Source organism: Lipotes vexillifer, unplaced genomic scaffold (assembly GCF_000442215.2).
Source record: "Lipotes vexillifer unplaced genomic scaffold, Lipotes_vexillifer_v1.1 scaffold818, whole genome shotgun sequence".
Classification (NCBI taxonomy): Eukaryota; Metazoa; Chordata; class Mammalia; order Artiodactyla; family Lipotidae; genus Lipotes; species Lipotes vexillifer.
In genome coordinates, this window is record NW_006771890.1 from 309,289 (window position 1) to 332,706 (window position 23,418).

The 23,418-nt window shown below is 38.5% G+C and overlaps 1 protein-coding gene across 2 annotated transcripts in view; it reads right to left on the reverse strand.

Annotated features, from left to right (window-relative positions):
• DCP1A (decapping mRNA 1A) overlaps window positions 1-16,455 on the reverse strand; it is a 59,161-nt gene extending 42,706 nt beyond the window's left edge. Inside the window, exons 1-3 of one of the 2 annotated variants that reach the window (XM_007447225.1) lie at window positions 16,228-16,455; window positions 13,292-13,332; window positions 10,911-11,038 (exon numbers count right to left, since the gene is read on the reverse strand). In XM_007447225.1, the coding sequence (XP_007447287.1) occupies window positions 10,911-11,038; window positions 13,292-13,332; window positions 16,228-16,362 (304 nt within the window). In that variant the 5' untranslated portion in view covers window positions 16,363-16,455. The remainder of the gene's footprint in view (window positions 1-10,910; window positions 11,039-13,291; window positions 13,333-16,227) is intronic. The other variant, XM_007447226.1, reaches the window with a different exon arrangement.
• Window positions 16,456-23,418: the final 6,963 nt, after the last annotated feature.

Consider the following 23,418-nt stretch of genomic DNA (forward strand, 5'->3'; position numbering starts at 1 on the left):
CAGGAATGCAGGTGCTGTGTGGCCATACATGCCATTTTATCATAAGAAGAAAAGGTAGAACTCCAAGTGTGTGTGTAAAATACCCCAATGTAAAAAAAATTATTTATTTATTTATTTATTTTTGGCTGCGTTGAGTCTCTGTTGCTGAACGCAGGCTTTCTCTAGCTGCAGTGAGCAGGGGCTACTCTTCGTTGCGGTGCGTGGGCTTCTCACTGCAGTGGCTTCTCTTGTTGCGGAGCCCAGCCTCTAGGCACACGGGCTTCAGTAGCTGTGGCTCGTTGGCTCAGTAGTTGTGGTTCGTGGGCTCTAGAGTGCAGGCTCAGTAGTTGTGGTGCACGGGCTTAGTTGTTCCGCGGCATGTGGGATCTTTGCGGACCAGGGCTCGAACCCGTGTCCCCTACATTGGCAGGTGGATTCTTAACTGCTGTGCCACCAGGGAAGCCCAAATGCCCTAATTTTTAAAATGTTGGTAGCAAATGCTTATCCTATGCCTTTCTCTAACAAAAAGAAAAAGTTGAGCATGCCTAGAAGCAGTGACTTTGCAAGTAGCTCAGATCTGCCTGGACCCTCTGGGGGAATGAATGTCAGAGGGCTGTCTTGAGGTCTATTCTGCCCACTCCAGAGTGGCTTCAAATCTTCCTGGACAAGGGGTTACTCTGTTTCAATTTTTCACCTCCACAGTGTGCTTCCCTATATTAACACAAAGTGAAAACCTATACAACACATAGTAAGAAGTTTCTGCCACTTAGCTATAAGTAAATGTTGCTTTCCTTTTTGAGTTCTTGAAAGAGAAAACATTAATTACCTAAAAGAAATAAGTGGAGCATACATGGTTAACTTTTTAAATCTTTACAATTAAGATAACACTGTAATAAAAAAATGATAAAAACTGCTTTTCCCCTGACAACACTACTTTGGGCAGGGGTGGGGGGTGGAAAGCCAGTAATTAATTAGGCATAATGAAAAGAATCTGCTTTGGAAATTCTGACACATTCACAGGCTCACGAAGTTAACAAGAAGGTACCTGATGGAGCTCTACTAGAATACTAAGTGGTGGCCTATGACAGGAAGCATTAAAGATTTTTGATATGTCTGACCTAACAGTGTCACCAGATCAGCCTTAGAGTCTAAGTCACTGTTTTTATGGTGTTTTTACCTCTTCCATCTACAAAGGTGGCAACAGCAAGGCTCTTTATCTTGGTTCAGAAGGCCAGACTAATGCAGCGCCGCAGATCCTTCTTCTTTCACTGATTGCAGAATCATACCAACCACAGCAGCTGTTGCTGATGGGGGAAGACTGCCTGCCTTTCTTCAGGCTAAGTAAGAAGCAGTGTGCTGGATTCAAAGGTCACAAAGAATGAACTGTGTAACTTTAAAAACGGTTTATAAATTCCTCTTTCAGTCTCGACGTAGAACTCACATTTTCTAAGTTGACAAATTGTAAACTTCTCTTGCAAGGAAATTTCCTGCACTGTGCTTTAAGTCTGAAGATTTGCGCCAAATGCCAGCAGCCACCTAGCACCTCTACTGTTCCGAGTCTTGCCCTTGAACTGAGAAAGGACAAGCAGAGACCAAGAAACACACACAAACACACACTACAGTATTTCTCCTACTAAAACTTTCCACTTGGCAGCTACATTTTCAACGCTATGGAAATGAATCTCCCTGCTTTTTCTACTGATTTAATTTTAATTAAAAATGCTCTATATCAAGAGACTGATGCCCGATATAAAGGAAAAGTTACAAGTGAAGCGGAAACGAAGGGGTACTTCGCACAGGTTTTTGGAGGTAAGTTCTTAAAAATATTAAATAGCAATAATATTTTTATATTCAATTGTTTTGTTATGCTGATCTGTTGTTGTTGTTAAGCTGGTTACAGAGTGAAGCTTTGTTGATTTTTTTCAAAAGTACTTCTGGATTATAGAAAACATTTTAAAATGAAAAGTGGCATTCAGTGGGAGATCCATGCCTTAAGGTGTTGGGTGGAGGAAACATGGAGTTGTCCTTGTTAAAATGATTATCGTTCAGTAAAAAGATGTCAAGTCTAACATGCACACAAAGTAAGATAATCGCTTCTCTTCTGGCTAAAACCACCACCACAAACTTGTCTAAGGACAGAGTAAAGTTAGGTGTGAGAAGAGAAAATCTAGACTGTATACTTCTAATTCATGAATCAGTATTGCTGTTAAAAATGACCAGGAAAAACAACACATAAATACCCTCACAATCCCTCTGGTGGATCACATTTTCACTGTAACGAGCTTAATCATTCAAATTGGCAACTGGTAAGTCTCAAATCACAGATCTTAAATCATTAATTTTTACCACTAATTAACAGGGTTGTTTCAGGAATAAATATGCGCAGCATTGGGATTAATATAGTAGCATATTTCTTTAAGAATCTTGACCTTTACCAGAAAGGCAGAGTTCTGACATTAAAAGTTCTAACACAATTTAAAGACTTCTGCTTATAATTTTCTAAGAAAATAAAACAGAATCTCAGAACTAGAAACATACATAAAATTCTTTAAAAGTACACAATACTGTTAATCAAAATGATATACCGTGTGGTAAAATGCTTAGCAAGATATTTAATAAACATTAATGAATTAAGATGTGCATCTGAATTAAATAATCACCTTGTTTGTTTAAATACAAAGTAAAGGACAAAATAAATAGTTTTTGCAAAAGAAAATCATTAAATGCTAGAATCGATTTTACAGAGCTTAGTGGTACCACAAACCTTTATCTTAATATTTTCAATTAACCAGGTTATACTGTGAACTGTCTAGCTGTACAAAGAAAAACCAGTTTTGCTTGCTTTCACTTTTTTGTTGATTCACATACCAAATTTTGGATTTAAAAAAATTGCTCAGAAATGGCCTTGGGGCATGTCATAATTAAGACACACACACACACACACACACACCAGATTCCAGGTTGCCATGTTCACCCTGAGAGATACCCACAGAAGTGGAAATCAAAGCACCCCTGACATTGATCTTGGGGAAAAGAACCTTCTAAGAGAAACATACTTAGTGAGGTATGTTTCTTGTAGCAGGTGCTCACCAAATGCTTGAAGGAAGAGTGGATAATAGAAGCACAATGTCCTCACTGTGGAGATAAGTGTCCTGTGATAAGATCAGAAATGTACAGATTGTATGGATGCTTTTTCAGAGGCCGGTTGCTATATGGAGAACTACTCTAGTACCATTTACTGAACCGGACAGAACATTCTTCTCAGCATTTTTTAAGATGTGATGGAAGAGATTTTAAACTACTGACCCAGTTATTTTATTGAGTCCATTTATTCCTAAGTTTTGTTACACTGTGTTTTTTCCAGGAAATTGTCCATATAATCCAAGTTTTAAACTTACAGGCAGAAAGTTCTTCATAGTGGTTTCTTATTTTTAAAAAGTTCTTTGCAGTGGTTTCTTATTTTATTCTCTATCTTTAGTTGCTCTATATATACAGTCTATATTATTACTAGTATTGCCTATTATGCCTCTCCTTACTCTTTTTTTGTTGTTGGATCAATCAAGTTATAGGGGAGAGTTTTTTGTTTTGTTGATTTGCTCTACTGTTCTATTGCAATTCCTACTTTCTGCAATTAATTTCTACTCATCTGTATTTTCCTTCAACTTAAAGATTTCTTTTTTCCTCTATAACTTTTGTGGCTGGGTAGCCTACATATGGTATTTTTTATAAAATTCTATACAGACTTGAAAAAAATGCAAATTCTTGAACTGCTAGAAGCAGGGTTCTTTATACGTCCATTAGATCAAGCCTAACTGTGTTGTTTAAATATCCCATAACCTTATTAAATTATCTGCCTTATCTGTCAATTACTGAGGTGGCCTGTTTAACTCTCCCATTATAATTATGGATTTTAAACATTTGATATGTAATTCTGACAAATATTAATACAAGGTAATACCAGTTTGGAATTGTTTTATCTTGCAGGTTATTTACTCCTTTTGTCATTATGTGGTAACTTTTATTCCTGATGATGTTTCTTACCTTAGAATCTATCATGTGTGATTTACATAGTTACGTCAGCCTTGTTTGGTTAATAGTTACCTAATATATATCATTCTATCCCTTTACTTACAACCTTTCCTGGTTTTTGAGTTTTAAGTTTTTTTAAAACAGCATTTTTGGCAAATTCTGTATCTTTATCCAATCTCAGAATCTCTTTTAACTGGCAAGTACAGTTCACTTAACATTTGTTCTAAATACTGATTTATTTATTTCTGCCATTTTATTATAACTGGGCTATTTCCCATGGTTTCTATTTATGTTTTTCCTATCTTGATTTATACTGGCTTAAAATCAAGACATCCTATTTTTTGTTCTGCAGTGATTACCCTGAATCTTTTGGGTAATCACTTGACTTAAAAGTCTGTTGTTCATCAATTTATTTACCCTCTTCTCAGTCTTGGGATGCTTTAGGTTTGGAAAGCTTTTATCTTATATTATTGCTGTCTAGTATTTTTGCTTCAACTTTTTTTTTGTTTTTTTGTGGTTTTTTTTTTGCGGTACGCGGGCCTCTCACTGCTGTGGCCTCTCCCGTTGCGGAGAACAGGCTCCGGACACGCAGGCAGGCTCAGCGGCCATGGCTCACGGGCCTAGCCGCTCCGCGGCATGTGGGATCTTCCCAGACCGGGGCACGAACCCGTGTCCCCTGCATCGGCAGGCGGACTCTCAACCACTGAGCCACCAGGGAAGCCCTGCTTCACCTTTTTAATACCTCTACTCAAACTAGTCATTTTATTGTTTTATACAGTTAATGCTTATTTTGATGTACCTTCTTTTCATTGCTCATTATGGTTGTTGCTTAAACCTCATTACTTCTGTGTTCAATTTCCTTATTTCTGAACTATAGCCTTTAGAACTGCACTGGTAAAATTAAACTAATTAAACTAAATTAAGAATTAATTTACAATTAAAAACTCAGTTGTACTAGGCACATTTCAAGTGTTCAATAGCCACATGTGACTAGTGGCTACCATACTGGACAGTATTGCTTTGGAAGTGTATACAACAGGGGTCTGGGGAGACAACAGTTCTGTTTTTGTTGAAAAATGTCTTTATTTTGCTCTCTTGAATTGCTGAATTGTTTGTTTTTTTCCTCAGTACTTGCATATATTATTCCTCTTTCAAATTCAGTAGCTGCAATTAAATATGCTGTCAAACTGGTGCTCTTTGTAAATAATCAATCTCAAGCTTGGTTGCTTCTGTCTTTGCCTTTGATGTTTTACCATCTGTCCAGGTGTGTATTTATTTCTATTTATTTTGCTTGGGGCCTTATTTTACTGCCTAAATCTGAGACTTCTGTCTTTCATGGATTCTGGAAAATTCTCAGTCATAATCTCTTCAAATATTACCTCTCTCTGTATTTTATCATTCTGAAATTCTTCTCTGTCATATGTTAAACTTTCTAAGACTTTCCAATCCTATCCTCTCTTTCAAACTTTCCATTTTTTCCCTTTCTGGAATGCATCCTGGATAATTTTCTCAGATGTCTCTTCCAGTTCCCCAATTCTCTTTTCAGTTGTTATAAATTCACTGTTGAGTCCAGGTAGAGAGTTTATTTCAATAACTAAAATTTTAATTTCTAGAAGTTTTACTTGGTTATTTTTCAAATCTACCTATCATTTTATTTTATAATCTACATCGGATATTCATATCCATTAAAGTCTCTATCTGATCATTTCATTACCCAAAGTTTCTGCGAAGGGTTGGCTGTTTGTTTTATTGTAACTTTTACTGACTGAATTATTTCTTTGTATATATAATAATTTTGGACCACGAGGCTTGTCAATAAGATGCCTGGGCAATCTGGATTAAGAATATTTCTCTCCAGAAAAGTTTTGTATTTGCTTTTGCCAGATGTTCTAGAGTACTCAACAGTTGATGATCAATTTTATGTTAATTTTTTGGCCTGGGTAAGAAATTATACCAAATGAATGATATAACTTGAATCTCAAATCTGTATGAGAGAGCTCATGGTTAAAATTTTCAGGGGAGACATTTTCCCTCTAACTCATAGCCTAGACTGAGGTAGATTAGCTTGCCTGTCATCTCCCTAGGTTCGCGGGGATATCTCTGATATCCTTCTAATTTATTAATATATAACTCATTAGGGCACCTGGGTGAACGTTGGTATGTACGTCTCAGCTCCAATGAGCCACCTCGTGAGGGGTCAAGGTCTTGTCTCCTGATCCCATGTAATTATAATGGGGTCCTTATGTTAAGGAACGTTCCCTATCCCCAAGAACCCTATAACCAGCTGGCAGCTGGTGTCAGCACACAAGCTTCCCACTTTGGCTTTCAGTTTTCACTTTGATGCTGACCCATTAAAATGCCCCCATTCCCTTTCAGGCTATACTATGCATTTAATATTTTATATAGCATTTCTAAGTGTTTATAGGAGGAAGATTTTCTGACATCATATTGCTGGACAGGAGTTTTTCTTTGATGTGCCTATGCCATAACTCCTCGAAATTCAGAGTTCGCAAAGAATGGTTTTATAATCCAGTTAGTAAAATGGATTCTGTTCACAAATGAAAACAGAAGATCAGCAGATTGGTAGTAATGCATATGTTTACACAGCAAAAGAATTATGATTTTTCAACTAATCACAGATAAAATGAAAACTATCATAAATGTTTTTAAGGGAGATGTGTCCACAGATTAAAACAGCATTACATTATCCTACAAAATTTTAGCCAGGAGGGGGCTGTGTGTTCCAGCACACCATGACCCACTGATCAGAGTTTTAAAAAATTTGTAGCCTCTAAGATTTCTCATCTTTAACATATATTTATTTTATTTTATTTTATTTTTTTTTGCGATATGTGGGCCTCTCACTGTCGTGGCTTTCCCGTTGCCGGACGCGCAAGCTCAGCGGCCATGGCTCACGGGCCCAGCTGCTCCGCGGCACGTGGGATCCTCCCAGACCGGGGCACGAACCCGCGTCCCCTGCATCGGCAGGCGGACTCTCAACCACTGCGCCACCAGGGAGGCCCTAACATATATTTATATATATTCAACTTATCATACCTCAGGCTGTCTAGTAATTGCCCTCACAACATTTGAATGTAATATATGTATAGGTAAACAGAGTTCCCAGCTTGTCATGGTGCTAATCAGAAGGGATGGAAAGAAGCACACTATGGGCCTAGGTTATAAGAGAGCCTGTATAATATTAAAGTCTTTATGATTCTTCCACTAATAAGATCATTTGGCTTAAGTCCAAGATGGAGACAAAGTCTATAATATTTTATATTTGTAAGTGCCTGACAAAAAACCTTTACATATATGGTGCTCTCTTAAGATAAGCAGGTCAGATAGGTGGTTTAAGTGATTTATCCCAGGTTACAGTTGGTAAAATGGCAAAGCCTAGAATAGAATTCTTGTCTGCAAACTAAATTCCACGCAGAAGAGTGTTACCATGGCAAAGCCACCCTCAGGGATATCTTCTGCAGCCTTTGTATCTAGAAATCATTTGTAAATTTTAAAAAGGAATTACTAAATGAGAGGCATAAAAATCTAATCTAAAGCTTCCCAAGTGCTTGTTCAGTTCAGGTATGGCATAACAAAAGGGTGTGTTTCTGCATGGATCCATGCTTTAGACCTCTGTTGTCCAATATGGTAGCCACTGGTCTCGTATGGCTATTCAAATGCAGATTGATTAAATTAAATAAACTTAAAAAATTTCTTTTTCTTGGCCACACCAGCCACACTTCAAGTGCTCAACAGTCACACGTGGCTGGCTGGCGATTGCTATCTGAGACAGTACCCATATAGAATCTTTCCATCATCACAGAGTTCTGTTGGATAGCACTGCTCTAGAATGTGGATTGATGAAGTAATTTTATTGTTGTAGCAGAGTAGAAAGAACATTGGTTTTGAAGCTCAAGAGACCTAGATTTGACTTCTGCCTGTCACTTATAACCTTTGTGACTCTTGAGCAAATTTCTTAACTTCTCTGGGACTCTTGTTTCCTCATCTGTAAGTTGGGAATCAGAAATAAGGTGCTGGGATCATCATTTTTGCTTAATAACTACAGAATGTGCAGTCTCCACAACCCTCACTGGGGTCTTGTGGCTGCCCAAAGTCCTTGCACAGTATACAAAAATATACTGCTTCCAAAAGGTTCAAGAGAATCACCAAAGCTAAGCTTCTGGAAGGCATAAGCATTTCCTCTGTAAGATTTCACCTTTCTCTTGGGGTGGTGGGGCTAGGGTGTGTGGGGAGTGTATAAAGAAAACCTAGGGAATTCCCTGGTGGTCCAGTGGTTAGGACTCCACGCTTTCACTGCTCTGGGCTGGGATTCAATCCCTGGTTGGGGAACTAAGATCCCACAAGCCGCACAGAATGGCCAAAACAAACAAACAAGAAAAACCACTCAAAAATATATATATAAAGCAAAACAATTTAGAACTGGAAAAAGTTATAGCTTAATATTCTCTCAACTCTAAAAACTGATTTAAGTGGAAAAGGCTAGATCTGAGGGTGTAACTTGAGTAAAATAGGTCAGGTGTCTTGGTGGTATTTTCCAAAAGAAAACAACAGAAGAGCAGCTACAGAATCATGTACAATTACCTGTATACACAATCAGACACTAATTAACTTTTTATTTAAAGAACAATCCCTAAACAACTCAATAGCCTGCTGACCTGACAAGACTACTTTTTACTTTTAAGACTAGGTAGACAAAACATATACTCAAGAGAGGCCTCAACACTCCCAGAATCACTTTATGCTGCCTTTGTCACTTCTCCCCGATACAGCTATTCCTTTAAATACTTTCCCCAAGCTCCTCCTCTGGACTGTTTCTAATATATCCACAGTATTGTGCTTGACCTTTTCAGGCTTTTCTCTGGTCTGAAAGCAAACTGATGTGCTCCTGAATTTCTAATTAGCAATATCAGAAACTGTAAGGCCCTTGAGATGATTCAGTGCCTCAATTAACCGAGGAAGGGAATGACCTGGTTAAGTGAATCTTCTGTTTAACTAAGGAAACCTTTGTTTCAACCTCTTGTTGAAAATCTTTCTAAAATAAAAAGCAGTAGTGCACTTTTTCCCTCAAGAATATTCTAATTAATATAAAAAACACTCCTGACGATTTAAGGTCTTAACATTACAGCAAATCAATCTATGACACTATAGTGCGGTTAAAGTTATAGTATTGATCCCAAGTAACACATGAGAAATTTACTAGATTTTCACAAAATAAAATCTAACATTAGCTTGCTTTTTTTTACAATTTGCTTTCATTTCTTCCACACATGGACTACAGAATTATTTCCAGATATTTTAGGCTCCGATTAAATTTTGTTTTATCAACACAACATTGTAAATCAACTATACTCCAATAAAAATTAATTTAAAACAATTTTTGGTTAATCGTGGTTCACTTATATTTGTGTTATCTTGCACTTTCAACTTCAAAGGAAACTTTACTTGTTAAAGAAATATAATGAGATTCACTTCAGGCTTATGCTAAATGGTAATCAAGTCCATGGGCCTCTGATAATTTCCCCTACTGACTACTTTACTAATCAAACTTTTCTTAGAGGCAATAGCTAGATTAAATTTTCAGGTAATAAAAAGCAGAATTAAACCAATTTTCCTTAAAAAAAAAATTGGATCTGTGTTACTTTGCAGAATTTCCCCTTTAACAGAATGGTCAGCATAAAGAAAACAGCTATTTGAAGTAATTCTACTGTAACATTAGTTTAAATAAATCCATTCAAGCCATCTAAGAGAGATAATTATCTGGACAAATAGTTTACTGAAAAGTCAAGAGACAGATTTTATTTCGCTTAAAAGTGAGCTACAGAGAAGAATTTGGGGTTTCTAGCTTCAACACAGACCTTGTCATTTCTCATTCAGGGAATGAAAAGATGCATAATTTCTAGTAGTTTTTTACAGTTTATACTGAAGACATTCCCCCAATACCAGTTACCTCCCAGTCAAGTGAAATTCAAACTTTTAATTAAGGAGCAAAGTTATCTCCAGCAATCTCCTTAGATGATGGTTACAGCACAATCACCTTACCACCATAACCAGTTTTGATATCCCTACCATCAATGCCAAACAAATCGCCTGTCTTCTGTCCTCAAACACTTATACTTTCAATACCCATGCTGACGTACAGGAACCAGGTACACTTTTTAGTGCTTTCCTTCTTGAAAGGGCCACTCTAGCTTTGCTGACCACACCCAACCATTTTTAGAGTCTATAAAATGCCTGAAAGGACCCTGGACTAGGAAGCAGAAAAAAGGGTTACAATCCTCACTCTTCAACTGAATAGCCGCCACTCACCTCAGAGTCTCAGCTGACTTAACTGCCTGCCTACCCCATAGGTTATTATATTATTAACGTTAAAGTACAATAGCTCTTGGCCCAGCACTTGTACCCAACAGATACTCAACTAAATAAACAGATCGAAAAATACCACAATCAGGGCAAAGATAGTACTTTCTTTGTGGACAGAAATATCAGTATCTGTCCTGTGTCTCTTAAACTAAGTTCTGTTGCTCAGGGGCATGGGCAGCCAATAATATATGTTACAACAAAAACAAAGGGTGAAACTTATTTTCAGAGAACAAACAATAGGAATATAATGTAATGCTATTATATAGAATAGTTAACTAAACTATATATAGTATAGTTAACTAAAATAATGTAATAAATTACTGTATACAAAAGAGTGTTTCAATTTTAGAAGCCCCATTTGAAAGCTCTGATCTTACTAAGAGACTCATTTATAACCACAAGAGTACAGACCATATTTTTTATTGCACGTTTAATTTCCAAGAATAATGTGCTGACAGAAACTGAAGTCACTCAATTTTAACTGCAAACATATGCACTGTAATTAACAGATAGATACTCACAGCTTGCATTTCTATATAGTAGAAATGGTTCATGGAGCTGAAATTCCAAGTCTTTATTCACTGGTTCAACTAGATTGCGCATATTCAGTCGATTCACAATGGTAAAACCATGGTAAGGTGAAGCTGACCTTAGATTTAATAGAAGAAAAAAAAAATCTGTTGTCATTGTTCATTTGCAGAAATGTTATCTACCTCTTTATTTCCATTTTAAAGAATGAATACAATATTGCATTATATAATATTATTAGCACTTAAAATTGTAAACAAAAAAATCTAAGTCAGATCATACCCCTCCTCCTCTCAGAAGCTTTCTCGGTCCATCAGAGTAAAGACCAAGATCCTATCTAAGGCCACCAAGGCCTCAGGTGATGTGCACCCCCTTGACTTCATCTCCTATGCCTCTTCCCTGTTCCTCCTGCTCCAGCCACACTGGGCTCCTTGCCATTCTTCCTACAGGTATGTTTCCACCTAAAGACCTCTGCCTGGGCCACTGGCCCAGAATCTAGAGTTATCCCATTTCCCGCAAGCCTTTGGTAAACTGTCCTGTTCTCACTGAGGCCTACTAGAGAACTACCCTTTTCAATGCTCCCAAACTCAATACCTCTAATCCTCCTCTCTCCTTTTCCACACCATTTATTACTTTTTGTATTTATTGTCCTTCTCCACTAAACTGTAAGTTCCATGCAAATAGGGTTGTCATTTTTTTAGATATGTCCCAAGACAGACATATAGTATATGTTTAATAAACATATGCTCAATAAAAATATAATTTATTTTAAATATGTTGCAGGATTGGTTATAATTATTCCCACCATTACAATGATTTTTCTTACATCAAATGTGAGAACTATGGAAAAACCTGAGTTACAAAGAAAATGCTTCGAATCCTACAATAAGAAACACCCTTGGTTCTCATATCAGGATGATTCAGCATACGATCCTTTAGATATTTCTCACTTGTATACAACACTTTACGGTTTCTCACTTGTTTCTCTGTATACACTTGTTTCGCTGAATCCTTTAGGTTTTCTGATTCCAAATCCAGGCTTCTTTTATACTAAGGTCTCTCCAAATCGACATTCTGACATCCTGGTATATATTTATCCAAAGTATATAAAATGTTCTCACATTTCCCAAATAGAGTTTCTCTGGTCTCCTTTTATTAGAATCAATACTGTGTAAGCCTCCATAAATTTCATTAAATCAAGTCGCTCACTAAACTAAATTTCATCTTCTATAACCGGTAGATCTGTACCCTACTGTAACAATAAGGCCAGCAAAGCACTTTGCAAGTACCAACATTCTAACAACAGTTGAAGAGCTTCTAGACATTTATATTGGTAATGAAGACTAATGAAGTAGGTGAAGGGTAAAGGGTTTTTTTTTAAAGGAGAAAGATGAATAACAGCAAACAAAATGTCAAAAAATAAAAAGTAACATCAAAGCACATACATTTAAAGGAAGAAAAAGATCAGTATTTTTAGACAAGATCTCAAAGTTGTACAGCAAAATTTAGAAGAATATTTGACAAATTCTTGTTAATAACCATCAGTGGAGAAATGGAGAAAGGCAATCCATAAAAGATAACTCACAATACACACACACAGGAAAAGAACCAGGTATCAGTAATAACTCCTGCTGAGTTCCCTAAGCTTTAGAAACCAAAGGAAGGAACCTACCTCAGTCAGAGCAAGACCTAAGAGGGATCCAGGAAAACAAGGAACTCCAATGACTAACATACCCTGTCAGCTGCCTTTAGGCCAAGAAAGTTGCCGAACAAAACACAAGCTGCATTTACAAACCAATCATTTTTTTAAATCATGTTTTAAGATGATAATTCTCAGAAAAGTTAAAAATAAAAAATGTGTAATTATGAATAATCTAGGCTTTCTAAAGGACTCTCAAACTAAAAATACATATTACTACAGACACTGACACAATCCAAAACTTTTGGGGGTAATTGGAAAGGGGACAAAACCAGAGTCTTAGAAGATAATTTTTTGTTTAGTAATCACACAACAGCTAGTCCATCTATTCTCTTTTTCTCAACTATTTTTCTCAATGTATTCTATTTTTCTTAATATGGGGGGAGGGAGAAAGGCAACTGCTTTAGACTCATTCATTACTAGAAAATGTTTTCCATTTTGCTAGGTTCCTAAATAAATTCTAGTTCTGTTTGATTCTGAATCACAGGAAGTGTCAAAGAAAGGACATTACTTGGTAAGGATCTCACAGCAAGGGATGGATGCATACTTGAAGGGTCAAGCAGGAAGGTCCCAAAGACAAATATACATTAGGGTTGAATCACTCCATATGACACCATTCACCATCAAATTAAAAAAAAAAAAAAAATTAAAAAAATTTTGTTTTAAAAAGCTTACCTTCGATATACAAATAAGGTCCCTTCTATATCAGTCTTCTCCTGTAACAGAAAATGAGACAATTAGTTTTTTTCCCCATAATCTAACCCCAAGTAGTCCCAATGGAGAAAAAATACTTCATGTTTAAGATCAACTTATTTATTTTAAAATTAATCACTTTGAACAGGTCAAGGAGGTCTTCTCCACAGACTACTATTTCCAGTTTCTTTTGTATCCTTTCTATTCTATTGATGTGTATTAACTGATATGCAATGTTCTATCTAGCAACACGCCTGTATCTGTAGCAATTTCCCTTTCCTTTTTTAAAATTAAAAGAAGAAAAATTCTAGAATTAGCTTTCACTTTTTAAAACTAAAATGTATTAGCCAAATTTCTTAATTTTAAAGCCAAGGTCCTGTATACAGCAATTTCTTCACCTTTAAAGTTTATCAAAGTTACTAGGGGGAAAAAAAAACATTTTCTTATAGGACACTTTGTTTCATCATTGGGAGATTTTGGTATACTTTTATGAGTAGCAAACTTTGTAGAAAATTTAGTTGAGTTACTGTCAAACACAATTAGTTTGTTATTTTTAAAACTGTGTTGAAGAGTTATGAATATTGAAACTATACTCTGTCTTAGTGTAATTCTTATAGGTCTTATAAATAATTAAAAACTTTTTTTTAGCTTAAAGTAAATGTTTTGATTGACAAAGTACAACTCATCATCTTTCACTTGCTGTGACAAGAACGTATTTAGGTTTTAAACACAATCACAGGGGCTTCCCTCGTGGCGCAGTGGTTGAGAGTCCGCCTGCCGATGCAGGGGACACGGGTTCGTGCCCCCATCCGGGAAGATCCCACATGCCACGGAGCAGCTGGGCCCATGAGCCATGGCCGCTGAGCCTGCGCTTCCGGAGCCTGTGCTCCGCCATGGGAGAGGCCACAACAGTGAGAGGCCTGCTTACCGCAAAAGAAACCAAACAAACAAAACCACAGTTACAATGTTTTTAAAAAAGCAAAAGAAATACATTAGTCTACAGTTCACAGCCCAGATAGGACCTAAATGGTTTAATGTAATCAACAAACTTAGCACACTTAAATGTCAGCCATATAAAACTGAATTTGCTGGGATGAAAAAATAATTTAAAAAAATATTTACCATCTTGATTTCTTCCAGGAGTATTGCCCTAGCTTAAATATCATAATGAAACTTTTCCTTATTAAAAATTCAGAGGCTTTTTCTTGCCTTTCAAACTTTATTAGTTCAAGAAATTGGTAATCAACTGGTTCACAATGAAAGAAAACTTGCCCAAATAAACCACTGTGCAAAGTTACAACTCACTGTAAAATAACAATGAGGGAAGAGACTTTGGTTATACTCCATGTGCCATGACCCAAATGAATAATGGCAGCTTATTTTTCAGTTCAGGTTATTATAGCTTGTATTTCATATTTAAAGGAGAACAACACAATTAAAATCCCAAAATATTGGAAGTCTGTGACAAACTAGAAATAAAAGCCTAAGTCCATGCCCCAAATAATAAGTTCATGCCCCAAATCTTCACCATTTGTCTGCAACCCATATTACAAAAATTCATACATAGAGCAAGAAAAATGATTCAGAACGATTCAAACTAAAGCAATGTCTAAAACAGCCACACTTAAAAAAAAATCTATAATTTTGTTCTCTTTAGCTTCCCATACCTCCTTCTCTTACAGGAGGTGGAGGAAAGCAAGATGACTTTGAAAACTCTCTTTATCTGAATTAACTGTTTATAAATGCCAAATGATTTTTCACAAAATTACTAATTAACTATAACCTATGTATCTGCACTGTTGTAAAGGACATACTACGATAATAATCTTTCAGTTTTGTTAGTATAAAGATTTCAATTCTTACTGAAACGTTAACGTCAATCATTAATTCGATCCAACAAACATTTACAGATTATTTCCTAAGTAAAGCCTATATAGCTGAATAAGTTAATCAAGAAGGTTCAATTTTTTTTTTAAGGGAAATTATGTTACCTTTATTTATTTGGCCACTTGCGCGGCTTGTGGGATCTTAGTTCCCCGACCAGGGATCGAACCCGGGCACCCTGCAACGGAAGTGCGGAGTCCTAACCACTGGACCGCCAGGAAATTCCCTAATTATGTTATTTAAACAACGGACGAAGCTTCAAACGGGTTAACAAGTCAGTGAACAAACTGAAGGCAACTTTTCGGATCCTCTCCCGTGCAAAAAAGACTAAAAGTACTTAAGTCTGATGGGAGCATTCAGAGGTGACATCACCAGCAGCATTGCTGGAACAGACACAGGGTCTCTTTTCCAAAGGTTTCAAGGTAATCCAATTAACATGGAAGTCATTTTCCTAAGCGCCTTGAAATCTTTTCCAAACTCTGGAAATACAGTGTAGTTCGATAAATGCGGGACTTATCCCCAACCCCTCTCTTCCAATAATTGAAACTAACTGGATTTCCAGCTCTAAATCCAAATGACCTCTGAGAAGGGAGCCCTTATTTATGTGTCTATTGGGGGGAGAGGAGTGTTTATTTTATAGATTATGTAAATATACTTTATCTAATAACCCTCAAAGCTTCAAACACAATCTTTCAGGCATCTTTATGACTCCACCGGTCTCATATCCTCTAACACACCTGCAAAAAAAGGCAAGTCGCCCACATCCTCCAACCGGACCCCATGGGAGTGTTTCTCTTCCAACCCTCCCCTCTATCAGCTTTTCCCCCGGATGTTTGGACCTACTTCTCTCGCTCCTCTCGCCCAATCTCCGGCTCCGCCGACACCCCTCAGGCGCCTGCCGGACTCTTCTCCAGTCCCTGGCCTCGCCCCTGCCGCCCTGGCCTCCCTCATCGGCCCCCACCCAGGACGGTCCGCGCGGCCCCTTTAAGAGGCGGCGGCCGGGCGGGTGACTTCAACGGCCTGGCTGCACTCACCCACTGGTTGGCCTTGGGGCAGAAGGTGTACAGTGCGACCTGGCCCGTGAGGTCTGCGATGCTGGTGATGTAGGGGTCGTGCTGCTTCAAGGCCGCTAGGCTCATCTCTTGCCCAGCTCGACTCAGCGCCTCCATCTTGAATTCCGGAACCTAGCTCCTCTGGCGGGGGCGGAGTCGCGGACAGGAAGGTGCCATGGAGCCAAAGTTCCCCCAGCTGCGTCAGCACCCTCAACTTCCGCCTCTCCGCCGGGCCTCGCGGCGAGGCGGTACGTCAGCTATTATGTTCCGCTGCGCCCACGCCCGGGGCGCCGGGTTCCAGTGTCGTCAGGTCCTAGTGGACCTACAGTCCTGGTTGGCGTATGCCGCCGCATGGCCGAGCTGGTAGGCTGGGACTCAGGTGATTCTTTTCCGCTGGCTGAAAGGTCCCGGCGCCCGGATCAAGGCTGCTCGGGAGCTTTCTCAGCGTTCCTGCTGGACTAGGCTCCCAGGGCCGCAGAATGGAAACCTCGCTGTGGCAAGGCAGTGCTCCACGGGCAGTTTAGAAAGCACGGAGAAGCGGACAGGAAGGCGGGAGGGAACCCCGAAAATTACCCCAGATCTCGGCTCTCTTGGTGTTTTTATGAAGGAAAATTTTGATAAAAGCCAAACTAACCCGCCTGTAACTATACAGGAGTGTCTTTTATTATCCACGTTTACTTATTTTCCTCGTCTGAATCCCATGAAAATATTTCTATCCAGTCTTGGAAAGAGCCCGTGAAGGCTTGAGTTTGTCTTGGATCGTTTAAAGCTTTAAAACGATAACTCATTTTTTTAGCAAACATCTGTTGAGCATTTTAAGGCATTTTAAAGAGCCAGGTACTAGCTAAAGAGGAAAACAAGGCTTGTAAGGTATAGGGAGCTCTGCCCCACCGCCGACTTGTTAAAAAACATTTTCTTATAGAAAAGATACCCCAATGGGATTGAAAATTTTTGACAGAAAAAAAAAAAAAAAAGAAAAAGGATAGTAGTTGTATTGTTGATGATTTTACATCCCAAGGCCATTTGTTAATGGAAAGATACTTCATGTCTTACATTCTTTGCAGAATCACGTTACGTATACAAATGCAGACAAGGTAATGTATCATTCATTTACCGTTCATTAAGCAAGTATTTATTGAACTCCTAATTGTGAAAGGGTAGCCCCCTGGAAGCTTCAAAGACAACTTTCTAGCTCTGGGAGAAACTGAAAGAAGTAGGGGCAATGCTGGAGACCTTTCACTTGAAACCCAGAGGATGGAGCCACTAACTTCATCTGGTCAGCAAAGTATAGGAAGGCTTCATGGAGGAGATGATGTTTGAATTAATGTTTCAGGGATGAGTAGGAATTCATCAGAGAAGAAAGGCAAGGGCTTCCTTTCATCTCACAGTCTAATGGTAGAAATGTGTTCATCCTCATTTGCTGGTTGATTTAATTGAAGCTGGGTGGAGAAATCACTGGCTAGTTGTTCCACACTAGTCAGGGGGGATCTGGTATTAGAATCCAGGGACTACTGCCTGCTACCCCAGGGTCCTTTTATCCACACTATGGCTGCCTTTCTTCATAGTGGAGGCAGAGCCCTACATCCCCTCTACCTACTTTTTTTTTTTAACTTTTTATTTTATATTGGAGTATAGTTGATTAACAATTTTGTGTTAGTTTCAGGTGTACAACAAAGTGACTCAGGTATACATATATATGTATCCTTTTTCAAATTCCTTTCCCATTTAGGTTGTTACAGAATATTGAACAGAGTTCCCTGTGCTCTACAGTAGGTCCTTGTTGGTTATCCATTTTAAATATGGCAGTGTGTACATGTCAATCCCAAACTCCCCCCAACCTACTTTCAAGGGAACATTTAAACAATCTGTACCCTAATTTTTTTTAATTGTATTTTTTGAATAAGTAATACATTCCCTTGGTACAGAATTCAAAGGCACACCTGAAACAGAATTTAGGTGTTTTTAATTCTTATTTTTTAATTGAGGTAGAGTTGACGTATAACATTATATTAGTTTCAGGTGTGCAACATAATGATTTGATATTTGTATATATTGTAAAATGATCACCACAATAGTCCAGTTAACATCCATCACCACACATAGTTACACATTTTTTTTCTCACGATGACAACGTTCAAGATCCACTCTCTTAGCTACTTTCAAATACGCAATACAGTATCATTACCTGTAGTTACCATGCTGTACATTACATTCTTGTGCCTTATTAGTTTTTTTCTTATGTAGATTTCCTGAGATAATCTAGGACTTTTCCTTTTTTATTTATTAAATATTTATTTTTGATTGAACAGGGCTAGACTAGTGAAGAACACCAAGTTATTTTAGGGAGTTTTCATATTCAGAATAGAAAATTGCTTTGAAATGCATGTTTGCATGGCCCCAAACATGTTAATGTTAACTTTGATGCCCTATACAGCTCTTAAGATATATTAAAGAGAATGTGAGTATTTTGGAATTGAAAACCTTTCTCATTTACTTTGAGGCCTGACTTAACCTTATATATATATATATATATATATATATATATATATATATATATATGTGTGTATGATAAATAAATTTATTTTTTAAAAAAAGGCATTCATTGTCATGCCAAAATATGTGTAGAGGAGAAGTGGGCTACAGAGAGAACTAGAAACCATGTTAGGTGTGAAAAGGTTAAAAGGACTAAGTTTGTTTCATCGAGGTCTAGTAGTTACTGGACAAGCGGAAACTGCCTTCACATATTTGACAAGAAGTATAAATGGGAAAAAGATTTTGGTTTAGCCAAGAGAAAAAATTCTTTAACAATTATAAATTCCCTAAAGAGAGCTCCCTACTTAGGAAAGTATTAAGTTCCCCAAACAGCTCTTCATTACCCACACAGAGAGTTCTGGAAAATAAGGTATTTATTTAGAAAGACTTTCTGAATTGTGTGTATACATATGTATGTATATGTATGTGTATATATGTGTGTGTGTATATATATATATATATATATATATATTTGTGAATGAAACCTTAAGACCTTTCCCGTGTCTTTTAGACCATGGGTCCCCAACCCCCAGGCCTCGGACCTATAGTGGTCCGAGGCCTGATAGGAACTAGGCCGCACAGCAGGAGGTGAGCTGCGGGCTAGGGAGCAAAGCTTCATCTGCAGCTCCCCATCGCTCTCCATTGCTCTGAACCATTCCCCACCCCCCACCCCATCCGTGGAAAAATTGTCTTCCATGAAACTGGTCCCTGGTGCCGAAAAGGTTGGGGACCACTATTTTAGACAATAGGCTTTGAGAGGTCAGAGACTCCATCTCAGTCTATCAGGTCTCCAGTACCTAACACAGCTCCGGCAAAGAGTAGACTCTCAATAAATACTGGTGAATGAATGTTGTCTTAAAACCCAACTCCCTTAAGGCCATGGAAGAGACTTGTGGGAGGGGTGGGGAGGTGGGTGGCTGGGATCATGCGATCAGAGGTGGGAAGGAATCTTACTCTGCACTGGAAGACCTTTGGTAACATTTGCGTTGTGTTCCATGAATGACAGTTTTTTAATAAAAATAATTTAAAATTTGAGAACCTAAAACCCAATCAGTCCAATCTATGTGTCTCCCACTCTGAATGGTTCTGTGGTAGAAAATAAAACTTGCCATTTAAAACCATGGGCTCTAGGTCCACGATGGTGGACAAGTTGATTTCAACTAGACCTTGAGCCTCAGTATACCCTCATTGTAATACATCAGCAAGCTAAATGATACACCCACAGGAGCCATGGCAGTTCCGAGGTTGACCATAAAAGGCCAATAAGTGGGCTGTGGCCCAGTTCCTAGAAATCTCTGCCCCTTTCCCAAAATTGTTGGAATAATCCTCCCACTCATTAGCCTATGAAATTACCCAGCCTATAAAAAGTAACCACCCCCACACCTTGGGGCCTCTCACCTTCTGAGATGGCCCACATTCTGTCTATGGAGTGTGTATCTCCCTGAATAAACCTTTCATTTAAAAAAAATAAAATAAAATCATGGGCTCTATTGTAAAGGGCACTAAAATACATCTACCAGCTGTGTAGCTTTGTCAGTCCCAGACTTCCCATTTCTCCAGTGTCAAATCCCAAGTCCTTGCCATGGCCTAGGAGGAGACATTGCTGGGCCTGGTCTCTTGCTTTCTTTCCATCTCCATTTTCTGTGAATTGCTCTTTCAAAATTTCCATCCCAGCCCACTGACTGACATGTGCTAAATGAGTCTAGTCTCAGGGCCTTTGCACTTGTTGTTCTCCCTTTCTGGAACATTCTTGTTTCTGATATCCCTGTGATATAATAATGGCTCATTTCCTCACTTTCTTCATAGCACTTATCTGTGAGTTGTAGTTATTATATTCACTTATGTTTTGTCTGTCTCATCAGCTTAGTGAAGCAGGAGCCATGTCTGTCTTGTTTACTATCACATTTTGACACAGAAGCCAGGCTTAATAAGTATTTGTTGGATTAAATGGAATGTTAAGGTGATTTCTATCTACCACATAAACCTGAGAGAAGGGATGGTTGTTTCAGCTCTACAGCCAACAAAACATTTGTTTGTCATAAGTATAAACAAATAATCATGATTGATTTACTTGTATTATTAATATATTTTGTTTCTTAGGCTCTATGCTTATCGCTTTTAGTATAGCCCAGAATTCAGCATCTTTTTACTCTTGCAACTTTCTCTCTGTCCATTTTCTCTCCATCTGTCTCCTCTCTCTTTCTCTCCTCCCTCTCGCCTTCTTTCTCAGATTTTTTTTTAATTTTTAATTTTTAAAATTTATGTATTTTTTGGTTGTGTTGGGTCTTCGTTGCTGTGTGTGGGCTTTCTGTAGTTGTGGCAAATGGGAGCTACTCTTCGTTGCAGTGTGTGGGCTTCTCATTGTGGTGGCTTCTCTTGTTGCAGAGCACGGGCTTCTAGGCATGTGGGCTTCAGTAGTTGTGGCACACAGGCTCAGTAGTTGTGGCTCATGGGCTTAGTTGCTCCACAGCATGTGAGATCTTCCCAGACCAGGGATTGAACCCTTGTCCCCTGCATTGGCAGGTGGATTCTTAAACACTGTGCCACCAGGGAAGTCCTCTTTCTCAGATTTTAAAGATTTATTCTAAAAGTATCTGCTTAGGGACTTCTCTGGTGGTACAGTGGTTAAGACTCCACACTCCCAATGCAGGGAGCCCAGGTTCGATTCCTGGTCAGGGAACTAGATCCCGCATGCCACAATTAAGACCTGGCGCAGCCAAATAAATAAATAATTTAAAAAATAAATGAAAGTATCTGCTTATTACTGTTTACCTTTGTAGGCAGAGAAAGCAAGCTAACTAATTTTCCCAAGGTCCAATAATGATTCATTTGCTGAGTTGGAATTAGCATCTTCTAGCCTTGGTTTCCAGGTAGATCATGTATCTTGCTACTATTCTGCCAGGCACACTCTTAAATTACACTGGATACACATGAGTGAAACTTGTTTTCCTTATGCTGCTGTTTCACTGTTGATATTTATTTTACATGATTGATATCCAAAAGGTTGTGGAGTTACTCTAAAACTCCTTACCTCGTCCTTGCCAGATGATTAGGATGGTAGTTCTTTCCTTCAGTTTCTGCAGAAAGGCCTCAGACCTCTGTATTTTATTTATTTATTTATTTTTGATTTGTACTTATTTTATTTATTATTTTTTATACAGCAGGTTCTTATTAGTTACCATTTTTATACCTATTAGTGTATACATGTCAATCCCAATCTCCCAATTCATCCCACCACCACCTCCCCCCCACCGCTTTCCCCACTTGGTGTCCATACATTTGTTCTCTACATCTGTGTCTCTCTTTCTGCCTTGCAGACCTGTTCATCTGTACCATTATTCTAGATTCCACATATATGCATTAATATGCAATATTTGTTTTTCTCTTTCTGATTTACTTCACTCTGTATGACAGTCTCTAGGTCTCTAGGTATTTGTTGTTTGTAGATTTTCTTTTTTTAAAATTAATTAATTAATTAATTAATTAATTTTTTTTTTTTGCGGTACGCGGACCTCTCACTGTTGTGGCCTCTCCCGTTGCAGAGCACAGGCTCCGGACACGCAGGCTCAGCGGCCATGGCTCACGGGCCCAGCCGCTCCGCGGCATGTGGGATCTTCCCGGACCGGGGCACGAACCCGTGTACCCTGCATCGGCAGGCGGACTCTCAACCACTGCGCCACCAGGGAAGCCCTAATTTATTTTTTTATTTTCGGCTGCATTGGGTCTTCATTGCAGTGCGTGGGCTTTCTCTAGCTGCCGTGAGCGGGGGCTACTCTTTGTTGCGGTGCTTGGGCTTCTCATTGTCATGGCTCCTCTTGTTGTGGAGCACGGGCCCTAGGCGCACGGGCTTCAGTAGATGTGGCACGTGGGCTCCAGAGTGCAGGCTCAGGAGTTGTGGTGCACGGGCTTAGTTGCTCTGCAGCATGTGGGATCTTCCTGGACCAGGGATTGAACCCGTGTCTCCTGCATTGGCAGGTGGATTCTTAACCACTGCGCTACCAGGGAAGCCCTGTTTGTAGATTTTCTGATGATGTCCATTCTAACCGGTGTGAGGTGATACCTCATTGTAGTTTTGATTTGCATTTCTCTAGTGATTAGTAATGTTGAGCAGCTTTTCATGTGCCTCTTGGCCATATGTATGTCTTCTTTGGGGAGATGTCTATTTAGGTCTTCTGCTTATTTTTTGATTGGGTCGTTTGTTTTTTTTAATGTTGAGCTGCATGAGCTGTTTATATATTTTGGAGATTAATCCTTTGTGCGTTGATTCGTTTGCAAATATTTTCTTCCATTCTTAGGGTTGTCTTTTCATCTTGTTTATAGTTTCCTTTGCTGTGCAAAGGCTTTTAAATTTCATTAGGTCCCATTTGTTTATTTTTGTTTTTATTTCCATCACTCTAGGAGGTGGGTCAAAAGAGATCTTGCTGTGATTTATGTCAAAGAGTGTTCTTCCTATGTTTACCTCTAAAAGTTTTATAGTGTCCGGTCTTACATTTAGGTCTTTAATCCATTTTGAGTTTATTTTTTTGTATGGTGTTAGGGAGTGTTCTAATTTCATTCTTTTACATGTAGCTGTCCAGTTTTCCCAGCACCACTTATTGAAGAGACTATCTTTTTTCCATTGTGTATCATTGCCTCCTTTGT